General features: G+C 40.1%; 1 protein-coding gene across 1 annotated transcript in view; it reads right to left on the bottom strand.

The window, feature by feature from the left end:
* The window catches only part of ptprsa (protein tyrosine phosphatase receptor type Sa), a 170,028-nt gene that overhangs the window by 76,507 nt on the left and 72,417 nt on the right, over positions 1-21,104 (bottom strand). Inside the window, exons 5-6 of the mRNA XM_080883577.1 lie at positions 17,076-17,264; positions 2,592-2,702 (exon numbers count right to left, since the gene is read on the bottom strand). Of these exons, the coding sequence (XP_080739703.1) occupies positions 2,592-2,702; positions 17,076-17,264 (300 nt within the window). The remainder of the gene's footprint in view (positions 1-2,591; positions 2,703-17,075; positions 17,265-21,104) is intronic.

Genomic DNA, 21,104 nt, shown 5'->3' with positions numbered 1-21,104 from the left:
GAGCTAATCGGGTTTGCTTTCATCATTTCTTCCTTTGAAAAGAAATCAAAATTTCTTTCATAATCATTTAGCAGTTTGGATCAGCTGATTAGTATCTCTTCAAATTAGTAATCAATTGAGCTCTGAAATAGGCAAATACAGCTAAAAATTTTTCTTTCCAACATGTTGAATTTATTATTTGTTAACGTGGGTTAAAAAAAGTAAAAAAGAAAAAACACACCAACCTTCTCGAAGCTCTGAGGGATGTAAAGGGGTTGATGCAGAACACAATGACATGAGGAGAAGAGAAAAATAGGGGAAACACAGAGAGAGTAAAAAAAGCCACCTCAAGGTGTTTAGCTGCAGCTACATTTCCCTTTTCTTTCATCTTTTTTCCACTCCTTTTCCCTTTCCCCGCTATCAGTGAAACCCGTCTTGAAAGTACACTTGCCTGCCCCACCCCCGTAAATAAACTTGAACCAAAACAATCAGATTCACCCCAGTGGCCGCACTGTCGCCTGGTAAGAAAAAAAAAGGAAGTGAGGCGCCACTGGAGTCACATCAAGCTTTCCATTCTCATAATTCAGAATTTCATAAGCTTCTTATAGCCACGAGGAGAAGCTCCTGCTGCGGCCGTACTTGCTTTTATTAGAGAAGGAAACAAAATCAAGAGAAAACAAAAAAGGAGAAAAAAAAACAAATGAGAGATTGAAAAGAAGAAAAAAAAAAGACACAGTTTGGGATGAAATTAGCAGCTGCAGTTTAAGGCAGTCCCACTAAAAATGTCATTGGAAGCCAATCAGAAGCACCGTTGTTGGGCCTTCAGTCGGGTTGCAGTCTTAATTTAGGATTTTTATATATGTATATATTTCCTGCTCTTAATTGGTCCCTACCGCAGCTGCTAATCTCAAGTGCATTTTGCTTTGTGAACAAAACATAGTCAACATCAAGTATCAAGAATCGATTGACAAAAGTTAACTGAAAACAGACAAAGGTCGACACCATCAAAGCATAACAAGTGTGTTACATAGCGTGAAAGTACTTAAGTATTTATGACCCTTGTGTACTCTTTTAAAGGCATGCTGATGGAGCCAGTGTTCATGGAGACTGCATGAATTGTTGGAAATGATATCACGGAATATATATATTTATGTATATATATGTTTTGACCAAAGGAGCTGCTGAACATCCCAGTGCTGTGTCAACAAAGTGTTCCCATAATTATTCATCAGTATTTAATGATGCCTGTAGAGTACTTGACTAGAATTTTCAATGACCCTTTTAACACCTACTATGCTACGTATTAGCAAGGTGGATAGCTACTTGACATTGCCCGCATCACAGAAGAGACAGCATGCGCCTCCAGGATAAACACTGGCAAGAACAGAAACTAATCTTGATGAACCCTTTTTTTTTACCTTCAGCTCTTCACAGTGGAATTTTTCCCTTTCCTATGCTGCTACTTCACAGGGTATGATAATAGCAATAATAATGAAAAAGCAGCTCCCTGACCCATTTTATAATGTCAGAGTAGTGAATTATTTATTGGGAACAAAGTTATTTGGTACACAGCAGAGGGAACAAACTGAGTAGATACGGAGGCATTTTTATTTAATATGCACAGTATAAATAAACCACGTCCAAAATGCATCTGCTTCAATTTATTAAAGCTCCCTCAACAGGGATCCATTGTCATTTAGCATTAGTGGTGGAGAGTACGCTTTTGTCTTCATTGTCTGTTTCCTATGAAACTCTATGTTCCCTGTGACTGATCGTTTTTTATATCTTCGCTTTGCTCGAACATTCCAGCCAAAATTACTACTGACTGTAAAAGCCTTTATAGATAATACACCAAAGAAGAAACATGGGAATACTATGGATTTATGCTCCAGAGCAGCATGACAAAGAAATAGAGGATGTATACTATTTATAATCTTTTTTTCTTTTTAAACAGAGCAGCCTACTCAGTTCTCCTCCTCCAAATCTAGAGAAGGCTGAGGGGTTGAGGTTTTGATTGGCGGGCGATAATACCTCGCCACTCAATCAAGACAGACTTACCGTTGTGCTCCTTTACCTGTAAAAAACTAATCAAAAAGACGTCCTTCCGGACTCTTTTTGGGTTCCAACTTTGACAGCGCGGGAAACATTTGATCGGGCACACAGTTACAGGTAAAAGGTGTCTTACAACCGATAAAGTAAAGACATACGGCTTGTTGTGCTACACATTTCCTTCCGAGTGAGTAGGGGAGGGCATTAAAAGAAAAAATGGAGCATAACATCATAACAGAGAAGAACATTAGTTGGTCAATTATAGTTTTACATCTGGAAGTTTCAGTGCATATGAAATTACATTTACGGGCAGGCAATACTATCAGTGCTAAAATATTGACACTACTTGGGTAATACTATTTTGCAAAATACATTTGGTGCAAATACAACTAGGCTAGAATGGAAGCAGTTATCATTTGTTAAGCTCAACAGTAATGCCATTTATGGCTGAGCTGCACTGTCAAGTTATTTTAGTTAGAATGGGTAGATGTTTTATTTCTTTATTATTCTTCCTGTTTTGTTTTGTTTTCTTGGCCTGATTCTGTGACCGGGTTGCTCCCTACCTCGCACATAAAGGTTAGCAGGGGACGAGTAGCGCACGCCTTCCACGTTAGACGCCACACACTCGTACTTCCCCTGGTCCGTCTCCTCGCTGTTCTCGATCTGCAAGGCACCTGGAAAACGACGACATTGAACAAAGACGAGACGGGGAGGGAAAGAGGCAGGAAAAAAAAGAAGGAAAAAGACAGAGAGACAGGAAGCAGAGAGGAAATGATTAGTCAATCTGTCTGTGACAGTGCATGAAGAAGTCAGACAATCTTCTTAATGGTGGGTATCTTGAATTTCTCAGGACCACTTTGTCAAGATCTGCTTCTCTCCGCAATGCTTATGCAGATTGGCATGACAAACTGGCTTCCACTCCAGACTCAGCCATCCACAGATTAAAAAGAAGGGGGGAAATAAATGAATAAAAATGTGGACTGAATCAGTCACACTGGATTTGTAGCTACAGTAGGCTGGTTTATGCAACTCGTGTAAGATGTGAGATCGCTTACAAAGAAAGTGCAATAAAGTAATGATGTAAGGATGCTGAAAGGTAATGGAGAAAGGGTGTTGAGATGGTCTTGTAAACCCCATGAGATTAGTAAATCACCCTTTGCATAACGCTCACCAGAGGAGAGTGTGTGTGTTAGTGTGTGTGTGCATGTGTGCGCTGGTGCAGGGGGAGAGTTTATGAGAAAATGTCCACACATCCACAGCGTTCCAGCCCATCTGCTATCATGTGATAACTACTCATCAAAATTGTGACAAATGCTCAAACAACCTTGCAAACGAATACATACAATAAAGCATTATTATTATTAATATTCAGGTTTTAATATTGCTGTTCAGTTATTTGAATTCCTAAGCATTTTAATCGCTTATACATTTACTCTATTTTGTGTGCCACTCTCTTTGACCCCCATTCTTTTCTCGCTTATTGTCATTATTATGCGTTCGAAAACAGACGCCTTTGAGCTACTTTCAGACATTATTTCTCACCGGCAGTGCTTCTTATATACTATGCGCAAATACAGTAAACCGAAATGCCTGGCGACACTGAAGAAAAAGGTGCAAGGGACAAAGGAGGGAGGTGAAACAACAGGCGTCAGATCATTCCTCATTAGAGCGCTGTTGACGGCACTTGCTGTTGACGGCACTTCCTGATGATATCATTAGGGCTTCTGGCTGGCTCAGCAGACAGATTGCAGCCGAGGCCTCTCTGACAAACACAGCACCATTGCTCGTTAACGTTTAGCCAGGAAGCATCAATATGCCAGCAGCTTCCCTGGATGCTTTGTAATATACCATAACCTACTCCATCACATCAGCAAAGTAGATTGAACACAGTGTTGAACAAGGCTACTATTCTGGAACGTTGGCCTAATAAGGTGCTTCAGCTGTGCCACAAATGAGATCATTGATCCTGCTTAATTATAAAGATAACTCACTTTCCCTCATGACTATTTTATACCTTTGGGTCAGTTTTTGCTTTTCAAAACAATAATAAAGACACGAAGCCACAGCAATCTATGGCGCTCTATTTTTTGTTTTTTCTTTTTAGCATCTCTTCATTTCAATCTAAAACTCAGATCATCCTCATCCCTCACGGGGAAACTGTTCCTGGCACACAGCTCATGAACCAAATGAAAAAAATCTACCTGCAGAGTGCAGGTGGCACAGTCTTCGCCGTGGGTTTATGCAAGCATCTGATTTGGATTTGTTTGATGTGCACTTGGAACAGCAAATGCCAGCGCGGTGGCAGGTGGGTTGGAATGTGCTCAGAAGCTGAGTGCCTCGGCACAAGGGAGACCACAAAGTAAGGACTGTGTGAAGTTCAACTCCAGGTGGACGCTTCCAGAAAGCTCTGCCAGCGGCTTGTCACCCTCACTCACTGCGCTGAATTATAAAATCGCTGGAAGCCCCTCGTTGTTAACTGTTACCACACGGTTGAATAACAAGTGATGTTCTATGTCACGTGCTGTCGGCGGCTACTGATCATTTTCCTCTAGTAAAAAATAAATATCAATCTATCACGTGTAATTTGACAGTAAACAAAATATGACCACCGATATCTCAATGATGCACTGAGAGCCAACTATTAACAACATTTGGTGTTGTTTGCAACTTTCTGGCAAAGAGGGGAGTGCAAAGAGAGAAAAAATACACTTTGAGAGAAGATGGGGAGTTTCATTTGCTCCAAGACACCATGCTAGGTAGGATTATCTATTGTTTCCAAGCCCCTACTGGCTTCATTACACATTCGAGCTATTATTTCAATATGAAGCTCTGAAGAACACACAAAAGAGTCTTTCTAGTTGCAGAACATGGGAGAAAAAGTTCGGGAGGAGAGAAAGGCAAGCACAAGATGCTTGAAAGCAGAGAAGCAAATGAAGGAAAGGAAGCGAAAGAAAAAAAAATGTACAGGGACAATGTCAGAGAAGGGGGAATATACACTATTTATTAGCTTCTGTCTTAAAGTTGTCATAACTTGCTCTATTACAGCTGGGATAGCCTCCAGGCCTCCCATGATTCTGAGAAAATGTATTTCTTAAAAATTCTAGGAAGAAAACACTAAAAACCCCGTTTGACTCTGTGACTTTGCCTTTTGAAAATCGGGGCTAAATACAGTTTTTCGTGTTCGTTTTGCTATACATTTTCCTTGAGCTATGGCTTGCTCTTTTGTAAATGATTTAGTTCATTTAAATTATCTCACCACATAAAGAGGAAGCAAAAAATAATAATATTACTTTTTTGCAATGGCCAGTGACAAGGCAGGCAGTCTAAGACCAGATAATATTAAGGTATAAAGACAACAAATGTTTTTGATGACCTATCTGGAGCTGCAGCATGCATGTGTGCACACAAGAAACCAAGACCCACGTGTCTTTTTGTTCCTATCACTTCTCTTTTTGTGTGTTGTTTCTTTAAATGGCTGCGCTCTGTGTTTTGCATAATGCGCTCTGTCTGCTCTGCCAGCCTGTTGTGCGAGTGGCCAGTGGCACAAGAAATGAAATAAATGCTGAAAATTATCTTTCGCAAACATAACACAAAGAAAAACACGCACCGGGTCTGTTCAAACACTTGGTGTTTACTGATAAACACAACAATTTATAGTGTTGCTCACATGCTTATTAAATTTATCCTATATGGGGTCTTAATGCCACGGCTTCCTTGTCTCCAGCTATTAATCCTTATCACAAATAAAAACTGCTGTAACTACACAGATCACAGGTTTTTTTTCAGAAAAGAAAATACTCGTGTTAGTGCTAATCTGCTCCTAATCATGTCTGCATGAACAAAAACCATGGGTACTTTTACTTTATATATTATCTGCAAACAAAAACCGTACTTTACTCCAGTTACAAAATCAGTTTTTGCAGGTTTATCACTGCTGCGGTTCCAGTTACTACAGAAAAAAATGTTGTTTTTAATGTTTTGTCCTGTCCTGAATACAGATTAACCATTTGAGTGATGCCACTTTTCATAGCAATAGATAAATAAATAGATATTGTAAGTGCACAACTTTAACTCCAGCCCAGCATAATACAGAACTACTGTGTGGTTACCACTTTATTTCTTTGCTCTCTAATTTAAGGACATTTAAAAAGGACACTTGACTTTTCAAGGACACTATGTGAGCTGTACTGGGAATGGATCAGAGCTCCGGCTGTCCGCTCAACAGCTACAATAATCATTAGTAAACTGCCTCTGCTGAGTTATAATTCATGTTTTACTAGGTCAGAGCAGTAAAAGATACCCTTCTGTCTGTTACTCAGTGATTAATGCATGGCACACTATTAAGGTCAGCATTAAGGAGAAAAAAGTGGCTAAGTCTCCTAATGACGTCAGTTATCCAGGTTGATCGATCTTCTAAGTCTGAGTGACCACAAAGACCCACAACCTCCAACCTCCCCTGCTGCTCACTCTGACTGTCTTGCAGCAAGTTTACTGCCTTCATTCATTTGATAAAGAAGGCTGTAATGGAGCATTCGTCCCAGCTGTGACGGCTGCCCTGGTTAAAAGTGCCACATGCTGCAGGCTGACCTGAAGAAGAGGACTGAGGTGCCAAGGTGCGATAACAAAGAAGACTGCCTAGACGAGGTTCATCAAACACATGTTTTTGATTCAGGGACAAACACTCTTGCTGAGAAACTGTTAAAAGCAGATATATTTTGCTGTCCTATTCAGTTTATGCCAATTTTGATCATTTTAGAACGATAACTTAAAAGCAGACTAGATTTGTCTAGAAGTCAAGGTTAGAGAGCTATCTTATTCACAGACAGGGACCATTCAGATGTTTCACAGACTTCATTGTCCTTTTTTGTAGCTAACAAGCACAGAACATACCAAATGGCAAGGTCTGATGGTAAAAAATATGAAGACTGGGTGGAAAAAAAAAATCACAAACTGAGATGTGGAAAAGAAGAGAAAATGAGTGGAACAAAATTCTCCTTTATGAGAGGTGAAGTGAAAAAAAAGAGCCCCCAAAAACCCCATAAAAATAAAAGAAGGGTGGGAGGAAGAGTTAAAAAGACAGACAGGCATAGAAAAACAAAAAGACAGATGAGGGGATAAAAGGAGGGCGAGGAGGAGCCAGCATGGTTGATTAATTTCAGAAAGTGCCTAAAGCTGTGGTCTGCCCACCCCAGTCGCTGCTTTGTAGCAGCTTTGCCATGTGTGCCCCCCCCCCCCAAAGTCCCATTTGTGTAATTCAATTAGTGTGCTCCAGCAGGATTTGATAGATTTGTTTAGGCGGTGAACAAAACGGCTGGCCAGCTCTCACTAACACCCCAAATTAGCACCTTACTGTATGAACGGACACACAAACACAATAACCTCACTAGTACATGCATTAAACTCATCTGAATGCACAGAAGAGTGCAGACTGCAATCCCAATAAAACTTTAATGCCTCAGTTTCTACTGACAGCTTTTTCAAATGTTGTATGCTTACCATATAAAAGTGCAAACACATAAAGACATGTGTTTAATAACTGAGAAAGGTATTCAGGCCACACCTGAAAAAAAAATTCTAAGGGTAGCCAGTGCTACCCCTCAAGTAGATGCACCTATGGTTTAAATGTGAAAAACCTAGGTGCTTTTCAGAAATGCTGTCCTCTGACCTGACCCTGAGTTCAAAATCTTTTGAGATTTTTAGTAGCTGTACCTATTGTTATCACATTCACAACCTTGGGTGTCCACACTATTCGCCTGGCCACCCGACGATAATTCCCCATCAACCTTTTGCGGCTGAGGTGTATAAAGCAAAAAAACCCAAACCAAAGCAAACCAAAATTTTGTTTTTCATTTTCACAAACTGCTGGTTAATTTAAGTTTTGTAACAGCTGTTTCAGAAAACAGAACTGCACAATTAACAAAGAACTGCTGAGTTATGGGACATCAATTCTGTTTGCAGCTATAAATGACAACACGCTGGAAGTTACAGACTTCAGCTGTGTACCCGCAGCTTTAATAACTGCATAAATGAAGAAGCCAGTAGCGCTACATGGCAGCCAAGTCTGGACTTGCCATTTTCTCACTGTCTCTCCCCTCTGTCTGTGTCCTGGCTGTCACTCCGCAACGCTCTGCCACCACCCCAAGGTCATTATGCTGTGATCGCACCAGCATGAGGCTCCACGTGTGATGCCACTGTTGTCAGAGCCCATCTGGTGGCTTGTAACGCTCCCATGAAATTAGTAATGAAGCAGGTAGGGAGTAGAGCTACCTATACAGCGATCGCTTACCTCAAGGCTGGCACCTGCACGGCTTCGTATGGAACTAAAATTAATTGAAATTGTAAATTATGGGAATCAACTCTATCACAGAGTGAAATAGAAACGACTCGGCAGTGAGACAACAATGCTTTCCCTAAAGATCTGTACACAGAACACCTGCATGTTCATAGGTCCATATGAACATGTCATTCTCAAATGCCTCAGTCTTCTATTATAATTTTAGTCCACCTCCAACTCCTACCCAATTTGTTTTGTAATTACATATGCGGCATACACTCCTGACAGCAGGTCAGTATTGGCAATGGGTGAAAAATCGTCTTTTTCAAGCTGCTTAAGTCATTATGCAAATGCAGAGTTCACAAGTTACATTTGTCACAATATGATTTATGAGGCCTTCTTAATTAACCGAGAAGATGCAGGGAGGGCTTGGATTGGCTGTGTTGGACTGCCGACTCTTGTGATGTGCTTTAATATGTGTGACAACATGGTACCGTTTAAAATATTTCCATGCACTGGTTGTGTGAAACGATTGAGGATGGAGGACCTCTGGACCTACTGTGGGGTTTTCCCCTTATTTATCATAACATCTAAATCCATCCATACATCCATCCATGCTCTTCCACTTATCTTCATCAGGGAACTCAGGGGAATAAATAAATATATAAATCAAAAACACGAGCTGAATTCATCCCCTTGCTTACATGGACAACCATGGGAAACTGAGATATTCACTCACCTGCTCAGCCTGTGGAACAAAAGCGTTTAACAACAACCCCGCTGAATCAACCGAGACTGAATGTTTCAGTTATAAAGTGGGATAGATAATTACAAAGGAAAGTTAAAATGTCCGGGGGAAAAAATGAGGGGAGAAGAAGAATTATTTGAACAAAGCCTTTGTGTAATTCACAGGAGTCACACCGCTTCACACCTGTGTCCTTCCATTCTTACCTTGATATCCTTCCATTCATCTATTCATCCTCTGAAGTTATACAAGCAGTTCTTTTGTATGTTAAAAGGATGCCCATGCTGGCATTTTCTCAGCAGCCTTCCTAAATTTGCAGTTATAGGTTTATATCCCATAGAGTAACATGAGGGAATTAAAGCAACTTTTGTAACTTTTGCTGCCCCTGATATCTTATCTTTTTCAGGGAGGTGCATTCAAATATAAGATGAGGTTAGCGTCCTTGCGGTTTATGCACAAATGAGGAGGATATCAAAGCAGGGCTGGAGGAAAAAACTGTTTTTAACAACCATTCTGCCATGAACTTGTTGATGACCTAAAACTTTATTGTCAGAGGTAAAAAAAAACTAAAGGAAAACCAACACAACTCCTAGCAGAGCTCACAGGCCTCACCATTCATCTGTTTGCTCTTTTAATCTAAAGTTTCCTGATTTTTAATATTAACAGGAAGATACAAACACAGAACACACTGACACACACACACAGGTGGAAGAATAGCACATCAGTGTTGACATTAAACATGGGAGTATCAAACATACATGACGAATGTGACACAGAACACGAACACAAATGGGGTCTTAATGACAGCGGGAAGAGAAAACGGTTGTAATTTTTTTAAAACCAGGAAAGCCCTGATTATTTCCCATATTTATTCACTTTGGCGGAATTAGAAGTGGTTATATTTGATTATGTGTCAGTTAAAGTCTTTTATTTTTCTCCTGTTTTTATCGTGATGGTTAAGCATCTTACCTCGAATCGGGGTACCCACTGGAGGAGACACAAAAATGAAGACACAACATCAGTGAAATTCAAGGTTAATATTAGTAATAGTTAGAGGAGGTGTTTGGGTTAGATGGGTCACTCAAACTTGGCGATTAAACCATTGGGTAATCTTGTACATATAAGGGGGCTAAAAGAAAAAGAACAATCTAACTGCCGGTATCACAAAACAATGGGGAGTTTTATCGCGCTAACCTACTGCTGTCTTTTTGGCCTTCGGTCGTGGCTGTAACTTAGGGTGATGAGGCAAGCACGAGAGGTTTGGTTTCTTAGGTTGACAAGTTATGCTCCTGCGGCGTTTTTCCAGCCAGCTGAACTTGAACAAGGTGTCCGTAAAAACTGCAACTATTCAGTACTGAGCATCCACATTAGCATTGAACCTTAACATGTTAAAAGCGGAGGAAGAATCTCCACTGAGCAAGAATTTCAGGTTGTGCCTTCAGGCAACCGCAAGTTAAATCACACAGGCTGAAGTTCTTATTTATCCTACAAGTCATAAACCTGTTTAACTGTGACAGATAGGCTCTTTACCTCAAGTTTCATCCCATATCCCCAGTCATTCAATCTCCCTGCTTTTTCCAATTGTTTCATTTCACTGCGAGTTGTATGTTTCTCTATCTTTGTTTATTGTGAGGCTGTATTGTGTTACGTGGCTGACTGCAAGCCAAATGTCCCATTAGGGACAATAAAATATTGAGCTTATCCAGTCACTGGCCGGTGGGCTTTTTAAGTGTAGTTTGAAATGTTGCATTGTAAAATGCTTCCCTTACAGGCACAGCTTTGGGTGTGGGAAGGGGAGCCAGCTTAACTTAAACCCCTTCAAATTCAAATTAAACTGTCCTTCCACTCTTGACTGTTTTTTATAATTCCTTTTTGTTTTCTTGCTTTAGCGGCTCTATTAATTTTCTCTCTTTCACCCAGTTTTAGAGTTTGTTTGCTTTTGTGTGTGTATCCGCAGTATTGCTTCTCTCTTAGTCTGCATTTTTAAAATCAAAGGATGACTCATGGCAACAATGTGCCCTTGGTTATTCCTACTTGGCATAGACTGCCTGCACCCACAGGGCTAAGGATCAAGGGTTCTCACTATCCACTGAGCCTAACATTTGAGGTTTGGCCCATGTATAGGCATGCAGTCATGCATACTGCCCAGAGAAAATACAGAGGATCTGTTTAAGTAAGTTTTGATGATATTTTCCCGAGTGTGACATTTTTCCTCGGCAGTGTTACGGACACTTGTTCTGCTTTTGGACTGTTATATGTTGACATCATGAGGGTCTGTTTAACTACACCTTGTTTTTCCCACCACTGTTACTGACAGGTCTAATGAGTAGTGGAAGAAGCTTGATTACAAAGTGATGGTTGTGGGGCTGCACAATGACTAAGGCATATAAAACAGAATCAGGCATATTTATAGCTTTATTAAGCTGACAGTGAAACTGCAGTGAAACTGGAACTGTTTCTGTTGATTTTGAAATGCACACATAGTTTTATAAATCTGTTGGATTTTTTAAAAATATAATCTCAGCCCTGCATTTTCCATACTTTTTACAGTGCAACGAGGGGTGTGAAAATGTTCAGCACCTTCCGGTCAGATTATTACATTTTTGTGCCATCTTTCGTGATACCAGCAATTAGGATTCAGTCACTGAGTTTGAAGTTCTGCCTGGTTTACAATGCTCCTTTTTGCTCTATTGGACTATGTTATATATTTCTACATCAAAAAGTTTACATTTATGTTTTTAACATAAGCATTTGTTGACATTTACTGTACTGGAGTTTAATTTATTGCTACATTTATTCACATTGTGATTAAAGTGGAAAATCAGGGTATCTCTTATGTTCTAGATTTGCCTAGTCTGTAAAGACTCAACGTTTTGTAGCCACAAACAGTGTTACTGTGCCACGGTGATCACTTAAGAGTCATTGAAAAACCAGGCAAAATCAAAGTGACAATTTATTCATTTCTGCAATAACTCTGGAGACCATATAAATATAGGTGATCACAAGACAAAGGAAAATGGGGCTGGGAAGGTTACGTTGTTATAAAGTTAGAGTTTGATTAGAGGCTGCAGGAAGCTGGTTTATCTTGCTTTAGCTCAGATGGATTTTAGTCGGGAGTTAAGAGGTTACTAGTTGAAGGTTAGAGGTTAAGGTCAAAGTTAGGTTAAGGTTAGAGTAAGGTTAAGGTTAATAAAGCAGGTTTAAAAAGGGGAGGATCTTATGAAGGCCAGTGTGACAAAAAACTGAGAAGGAGATGAAAACAATAAGTTAAATGAGGAGGATGGTGGATAAAGGAGAAACAAATACACACAGAGTGAAAACAAATGCGATTCTTTGGTTTGTAGTGGTTTGCAATTTCTAATTTGTGAATATAAAAAGGCATGAGAATGAAAATCTAAAACTTTGTTGAGGAAGGCCAGGCAGGCTGGGTCCACAAGGCCAGCCAATATTCAATTACAACGGCAAATCCACCTGTATTACGGGCATGCAACCTAATGGCCATAAGCTTCCCATCTAAGCTTTGGTCAGCCAGGGGTTGATCAGATTAGGGTGACAATGACCTAAATATATCTCAACATGCCGCTGTCTTCCTCATATTATCAAATGTGGCATTATTTTTTTCCACAGAACACCCCAGCTGTTTTGTTAAACAATCCTCTGAATATCTTTTTCAAAAATTATTAAAGTCTGTAACCAGATGGCCAGATTGTCTCTGGCCAGAGATGTTACACATCTGTGTGGGGGGGCAAATAGGGTTGCGTGATTGGCAGAGTGTCAGAGTCTGGCCACCCTCAAGAGGGCGTCTGGCTGACCTTCTCGTCACCACAGACACTAGCCTCGGATCCTGGTGGTGTCACAGCAGGCCGGAGGGAAAACCTAGCTGTTGTTACGACCCCTGCAGAGGTTCGAGCCACTCTCTTCACAGCAGCTTTGATGACACTGGATTTGAGTGTTTACCTGTTACATGCAACTCTAACTAAGCTCAATATATGCTTAAAAGTGCCATCTAATGTCACGGTCCTGATTTTGAGCCTTTATTATAGGAAGGACATAAATCTTTAGAACACTTTTGCCCATCCTCTTACTGTCATTGTGCCCCGCAGTTAATCTGTTCTGGCTGACAAGGCTAGGGAGGGCCTGAGGTCTGGAGACATAGGAAGATAAGAAGAAATGTCAAGCTCCCTACACACCTCTGTAGGAGGTCCTCTGGAAACCCTGATGCAAATATCGCTTCTGACAGCAAAGCAGGGACTGGAACATAAGGAACCAGTCTGTCAGCTAATCAGCTATGTTGGAAACAACGGTAATACATCCAAGTGGTGATGCTATTTCCGTCTTTCCGTATCTTTTCCTTTTTTTGGGAGCGCAAACACTTTAAATCAACATTCACATTTCATGATTTAAAGATGAAGGCCAAATAGAAGGAAATATAGATTCTTTGCAGAAGCTGGAAGCTGGGAAAGTTTTTGAAATGATGGACTTTGGCTCACTTTCCATGGTCTCCTTTCTCCTGCTTCTCTCCCCTTCCTTTTCCCCTTTAACCACCGTTTATGGCAGAGGGCCCACCAGAGTTACACCCCCCCCCCCCCCCCCCCCCCCCCCAAGGCTTGAGAGTGTGCCTGATGCAAACAGAGAGGCCCCAGAAACTGTCAACAGTGATCAGCACATCAGAAGAAGTTGGAGGGGAGGCTGAGGCTGTCACATGTTTTCTGTTTTGGGGATTTCTTAAGTGCATTTATAAATGCAAAAAAGAAAAAGTTATTAGGGACCAAAGATGGCTACTAGAAGAGCTAAGGGGATGAGAAGATGGCAGCCTAGGGGGCTCAAGCCATAAATCACCATAAATCCTGTCTGACCGCTGAGCTTTCCAGCAGAAGAGCTATAGAATAAAAGCAAGCCCCCAAAGCTAACATAACCTTATAAGAGCTATGGTACTGAAAAAAGGGAAAGTAATTTCCTTGTCTCCCCTCCTTTTTGCACGTATAGTTTGAAATTTCTGTAAAACACATCCAACTTGAAGTGACTGGGTATATCTTTTGCAAATATTTCGTAAGTCAGGAGGCTATCAGTTGGCCTCTAGTCTGGGCAATAAAGTCTGAGCAAGACATTTGTTAAGTAGTGAAGCAGAGGGCCAATCTGGCAAGAGAAGAAGAATGCTCTCCTGACAAAATATTTGGCCAAGACCAGAGGGTTTACGCAGCACCAGTTAGGGTTGGAATACGCATTCCAGAAGTTCTGCACTGATGTTTAAGAATTCAAGCCCCTGACAGTACTCGCTGCACCTTCAAGGAATGCTTTTGAAGCAATGCTTTATTGTAAGCACAGAGGTTCAAGTAAAACAGGTTAGATAAATCAGTAAGCAATGTGCATTGCTGGAGAAACGTGCCTGCTATATATCCCTTTAAGAAGCCCAGAAATGCTTCAGGCTGCAAAGAAATGACTGCGTTGGATTCCAGTTATTTACTTAGGGCCTCTTGTCTTGCTGTAAATGGGATAAATCTTAAAGGTAACTTCATATACCGTTACTTCTGAGGTAATCTTGGAATCCCATGGATACATGTACTAAAATAATGTGGACAGGGTCCAAATTGGACTGTTTATACGACCTACCATGCATGTTACCTTTATCATGAAGTATGACGCTACCTCAAAAGACTTGCTGCTTAAGAAAATATGCTGCTAGGTGAATCATGATGCTTCCTCAACACATTCTGTGTCTTTCTACTATAAATCCAGTTGTAGTATTGAGGTGAAAGAATATATAGTTGAAACCAAGAGGAGTAGGGTAAAGAAAAATGAAGGCTATACAGAAAGAAAAAATAGGGAACGTGGAATTGGAGGGAAAGGGTGGAGGAGGAGCAGCGAAATCATGCATTCTGGACAGTAGTATAAATATGCCATGTGCTTCAAGGACAGTGGGCTGGTTTGCTGAGCTTTGCAAGACACTTACCAAAGGTTTCTGAAAATAGCAAAGAAAGAACAGATAAATAGGAAAAGAAAAAAACATAGTTTATTTAAGATAAGGTTCAATGTGACTTTCCAAGGGCTAAAGTTTGGTTTGGTGTTTTGTCCCACCGCAGCATTGTTAGCAGTTTTTATTACAGTGAGATGTAATCACAGTGCATTTTATTTATAATTTATGAACACATTTAGAGGATTTCTTTTTTATTATTAAAAAGTTATGTTATTTTATTTTTAGTTGTAAAATATCACAATTAGTGCAATTTTCCATTTTTTAATTGGCTTGTGATTTTGTTTCTCGTTGGGGCTTTTTAATTGTGTTAAAGGTCAAAATGACATAAAACGTGTTGAAGACTCTGCGATGTGGACAGACGCACATCTGAGTTTCAGACACAAATATGGACAAAACATTCAGAAAAACAATTACGAGTAAACAGCTCTGTTTCAGTTAAACAGGACAAACAAAGACAATTGAAAAATCATGAAACAAATAAAGACAGATGGTACAGAGATTAGACAATAGACGCCAAGCTGAATTTCTCTGTGGATTATCCAGAGAGGCACAAAACTCAAAAAGCCATGTTAACAAGGTTACTAGGTAATTGAATTTTTTTTTTGAGAGAAGCTGGCCCTCGACATGAGTATAATACAGTATGACTAAAGAAAATACTGGTGGAGAGAAAAAAAAACCCTACCCTTGCCGGATACTCGTGAGAAACAAACAACAATAATTCAAAATGTGATCGTAACTGTGCAATTAAATCTTTCAGTGCACATTTCTATTTGTTACTGCTTAATTTGAATATCTGGAATGTAAAAAAAAAAATAGCAACTCATGGCATGAAATTTAACTTACATATTTAAAAAGAATTTCATGACATAAATACATCATCATAAAAATTTGGCTTTTATGCAGCAGGAGGGGCAGTGCTTGTACCAATACTTGGTACTAAATATAGCCCATGTTTCACATGATTTATATCCTTGTCAACAGTTGCACAGGAGTCTAGTGAGTGACCAATAAGAAAAAATAAAAAACCCTGCAAGAATGTAATGAAATTACAAGACAAGGCATGGACTCAATTTGAAATTTAAAAAATTCTAAAATTCAATCTGCTTCAAAATTGAAGACACTAATAATTTAAAGAGGAACCAATAAAAAATACAGAACTGTGAACTTGCTCTGTAAGGTACAGCATGAATAGCTAGTTGACCAATTGATTACTTTGTGTACATAGCTCTCGAGGACCACAACTAGGACAGGAAGTGAATGACAACACACTCTTTATTTAGTGTCGTCTACCCAGATATACATTCGCAACAACAACACAAACAAGTCATTGGATTTTTCGAATGGTGACAAATCATCGACCTAAAATATCTACCCCTTGTTGCCCTGAGCCACCTGCGGGCCTGCACTTAATTAGCTATATAATTAGACTTTGCTTTACTGGGCCTCTCAGTGGGGTTTAATCAATGGGAACAAGACAACATATCCACCACTGAGTGTGTAGAAGATGGACCTTGCTCTTATTGTGTCCTGACACAGTTGTTGTGAATCCTTTGACCTCATTCTACATTGTTACACTCTAAAACATCATCTCCCTCACCAGCTACTGGATGATGACCAACAGTTATATTAACATGTACAAGAGCTTGTGTGCTTTACTTTAAAACTTTGTGCCTCTTCTCCATTTATTAGACCAACATCCAACACATTTAAAAAACCTTTTTGGGTGATTTTCATTTGTTTAGCATAACATTTAGCACAATGTAATGATTATACATTTAGAGCTGAATGAATTCTCGAGTCACAGATTAAAGTAAAGGCTGTTGAAATAATTAGCATTCCCAAACTAGAGAAATGAACATGTGTTCTCAGTGGCACTTTGAGAAAATAATTGACTTCAGAAAAGGAAATACTGGGCATTACACATACATTAGCTTACACAAAACAGCAAAAACATCAATGTTACGTGCCGTCGAAAATGTTCTGGGAAATTAAACGAGGGCTCACATTAGTAAGAAGGAACCAGAGCAACAATACAATGCTTTAGCTTTCCTTACCTGAGCGTAACTGTTTGATTCGCCCATTACTTGCAGTGGGGTCAATCGGCAGGAAGTCTTTGTACCAAGTGATTTCCGGGTCAGGGTTGCCACTGGCGGCGCAGAGCATGGTGGCTGTTCGAGTGCGCTCCACTACTTTGAGCTGAGGCCCCATGTCAATGTTAGGGAAGCCTGGTGGAAGAAGGTCCTCTGTAAAAAAAGAGCAGGAGAGTGCACGTGAGTCCTCTGAGGTTATTTCATTCGCTTATTAATAGATTTCATTTTTACGTTTAGATTTCAAGTTTAAGTAAAGATTTGGCTCACTCTTTGGCTAGGTTAAGGCCACAAGATTTAAGAATATTTTGTGTTTATCTTTAGAACTCTCTGAATGTGCTACCCACTAGGTTGCCATGGTTACAAGTCCTCCTTTTACTATAGACTTTCTATAGTTTTTTTTTAACCATTGTGGACCAATTTCATATTATTTAAGCAGAAAATCTTAGACATTTGTTCATCTGAGCCACACTATCAACCCAAATGCCCACACTTGACACCAACAGACGCTTTTCATGGCTGACATTTTGACATGTCACAGTAGGGAACTACTGTGACGCAGTTCCACGAAGAATGCCAGTAAGCAAATACAGCGAACCAGCATCTGCAAAAGTAGAGCCTCTCCCCTCAGCCATCATTAATGCACCAGTGCTTTCCCTACTGTGACAAGTCAAAATGGCCACTGTGGAATTAAAAAAAGTCTGCAGAGAGATGTAACTGATCAGATTTGACAGATCTGCATTAAATGTGCATGAGTTCGGCAGTTACAGTTGAACATATTTGCCGTTATTATCACGATAATTTAAGTGCCATCACACTAATCAGTGACTGTTATTCAGACACACGAACGCTGTGGTATCCTTACAGCTAATAATCACGCACCATTGAGTAATTATTTCACTTTAAACACATGACAGTCTAGTGTTCTTCATTGTCATCGTCGTTCTGATGCAGGCTCCATGCTCTCTTAGGGCAATTAGTCTCATGGGTCAAATCCCCTGACCTCTACCCGGACTCGAGCAGGGTAGTGAGTAATTCTCTTTTGATGAGAGCTGAGGGGGAAGTACCCTAAGCTGTAATATGATTCAGAAGAGTAAAGCCACATCCCAAATTGGAGAAGATTGACTGACTTAGCTCACTTTTCATTCGGCAAGCCGATGACCTCATGTTCACTTTGCAGACACTGTGGTGGTCTCACGGATATTTTGCGAGCACTAAATCAAGGGAAATTAGGGGAGCAGCTTGAGTCACAGACTCTGACTATCTGCCTTTAAAGGACAGTCATAAAAAGCTATTATTTATTTTCCATTTGCAAGTGATATCATGGTGGGACTCCCTTAAAAACCTTAACAGGACCGAGGCATATTTCATTTTCACAACCACTACTGTCACATTTTTAAGTCATCACAGTTAAGCATTTCAAATCAAAAGGCAGCAGGAATTTCAAGATAGTGAATATTATTGATTCACGTAGCTTTCATAATGAATTGTTTTAGCTTTAATTGGTAAAATTGCCACATAAAAGAAACCGAAATACATACGCTTATTTTATGGATTTATATGACACACTATGTAGGGAGATATGGAGAGTAGAGTAGTGGTTTTATGTGCATTCACATTTAGAAATGAAATATTGAATCTTCAGACAATCTGAAAAAACAAAAAGAAGAACTAGAGGGTCCCAAATCAAAGCCGGTTAAACTAAGGCTGACGTCGGTCAAGCAAAATAAATATTTCAGTGATCGGTTTAAAAAAATGCGGGCATTTACATCCTTTCATGCTTTCACAGTCTCTCCATCAGTTATTGATGATCACCCCATATAATCTCTAGAGCTCAAAAAGCAAGCCACATCACTTAGCAAAGACATAGGAACGTGTTCTCACATGCAGCATCTTCTGTGTGTCAATGATCCATGTATACCATAAAATGTGCTGCACTTCAGCATTTCTCCAGCTTGTTCTGCCTCTTGGACAATGATATCTGTAAAGAGCAGGTCTACCTTGCTCTCTGCGTGTTACATCTGATGCCTTTGACGTTGCCGGATCTTTACGGCACATTGCGTTAACTACGTCTTTACAGTGTGAAAAGTGTCGAATGAAACCTAGACAGACAGCATTTATGAAACTGAAAACATGCACTATTAGACAAGAGTGAATGTGCACAGAGAAGCGAGGGAGGACAGAAAACAGCAGTAAACAAGAAACAGGGATAGCGGATTCTCTGAGAGATCGTGCTATCGTTCTAGCTGCTCTGACCTGATACAGCATCGGCAGCCTTTCCTGGAGAAAAAAAAGGCTTGTATTTTGGTTGCTCGCTTCCCCTGGAATAGAGTCTGATAACATCTTTTCCCCTGAAGCTTACAGACTCTGTTGATAAAGGCGGCCATGCAAAAATAAATAGATCACTCATCGAGGGAGTGTTACTTTAGGGTTAGCCAGCCTGACTGTGAAGGGTAGAAGGAAACCAATGACACGGGATGATAGTATCCTAGAATTCCCAAAGGGCTAGTCCTCCATAATGGCACAGCAATTACTCTTCTATGACGTATGCCGTCTGAAATGACAGATCTTCTCAAGCCAAATGGAATCAACACACATGCATTATTCAACGATAATGTTGCTGTTTTCTTTTTCCTTCTTTTTCTTTTCTTGTTTTGCTGAAAGCAACCTTTGTCAGTTAGGCCAGTAATCACCTTACAGCCTCGCAGAGTGCTACGAGACACACTTTGCTGTTACACCCCGCATTTTGGCAAGAATTTTCAAATATAAATTCAGTCTTTTACTACACAAGCACAACTTCAGAACACTTTATATTAACTCAATCATTTCCTGGAGACGTACTTTAACCATCGCTCCAACTGCAAAGCATCTTCTTTACGACAGCACAATGCTTGCCTGAAAGAACTACAGTGCAAACATTCCATGCTGCTTGTCAGAGGTGTGGACTCGAGTCACATGACTTGGACTCGAGTCAGACTCGAGTCATTAATTTTATGACTTTAGACTTGACTTGAAAAAATGTTCTAAGACTTGTGACTTGACTTGGACTTTTACACCAATGACTTGGGACTTGAATTGGACTTGAACCGGTTTACTTGAAAAGACTTGATATTTTACCCCAAATATAAAATTTAACATGCATATTATATAGAGATTGAAAATGTGACGTCATTCACGGGTAGAACCGCAAAGGATTCTGGGAACTCGTGGCAAGCGGTACTAGCGCACGCAGGCTTTCAATTAAAATCAGTTATACAGCGATAAAAAGAAACACAAAAATGTCAAGAAGCTGTTGTATTATTAACTGCAATAGCCGGTCGCATGACAGCCACGGGAAGCCGACGGGTAAAGAGATCGGTTGTTATCGGATTACGTCGTTGAAGAGAAATTGTTCAAGCCATGTTTCCGAAGTAACAAAGATGCGACGGATGGCCTGGATTGCAGCCATTCAAAGATCAAATATAACGTCCCAGAACACTCCAGCTCACAGGTTAGTCTGCTCCAAGCATTTACACGAAGGTCAGTGTTTTTTAGTAGTTAATACGTCATTTTCATAACATAATTGGTGATATAGGTTACAAGCAAGTCTGGCGCTGAACAGAAATTGTCGCGCTATGCTCCTTTATTTATTGTGCATAAATAGTGAATTGTCCTGACACAATATTGCGTTTCGCTTCTGTTATTATGGTACATTGACAAAAACATATGCTTTTATTCACCGGATAAAACAGGTTTTTTGTATCACTAATTGCCCAGTACGATTACAGCATACAATATTGTTGTCACTGCTACATTTCTGTGATGCTACCAGAAATTATTTCCACTACTAATTAATTACCGTTGAGCTCAAAGGTCCTATTAATAAACGGTTAAGGAATGTATATTTATGACGACGATTTGTGAGACTGGTAAACTTATGATACGTACGATGGTCTTTCGTTCGACACGGTGCGTTTCAAGGTCCTGCACCCATCTGTCGGTAAACTGTACCTGGGC

Source organism: Rhamphochromis sp. 'chilingali', assembly GCF_963969265.1.
Source record: "Rhamphochromis sp. 'chilingali' genome assembly, chromosome: 5".
Lineage (NCBI taxonomy): Eukaryota > Metazoa > Chordata > Actinopteri > Cichliformes > Cichlidae > Rhamphochromis > Rhamphochromis sp. 'chilingali'.
This window is presented reverse-complemented; position numbering and strand designations above follow the sequence as displayed.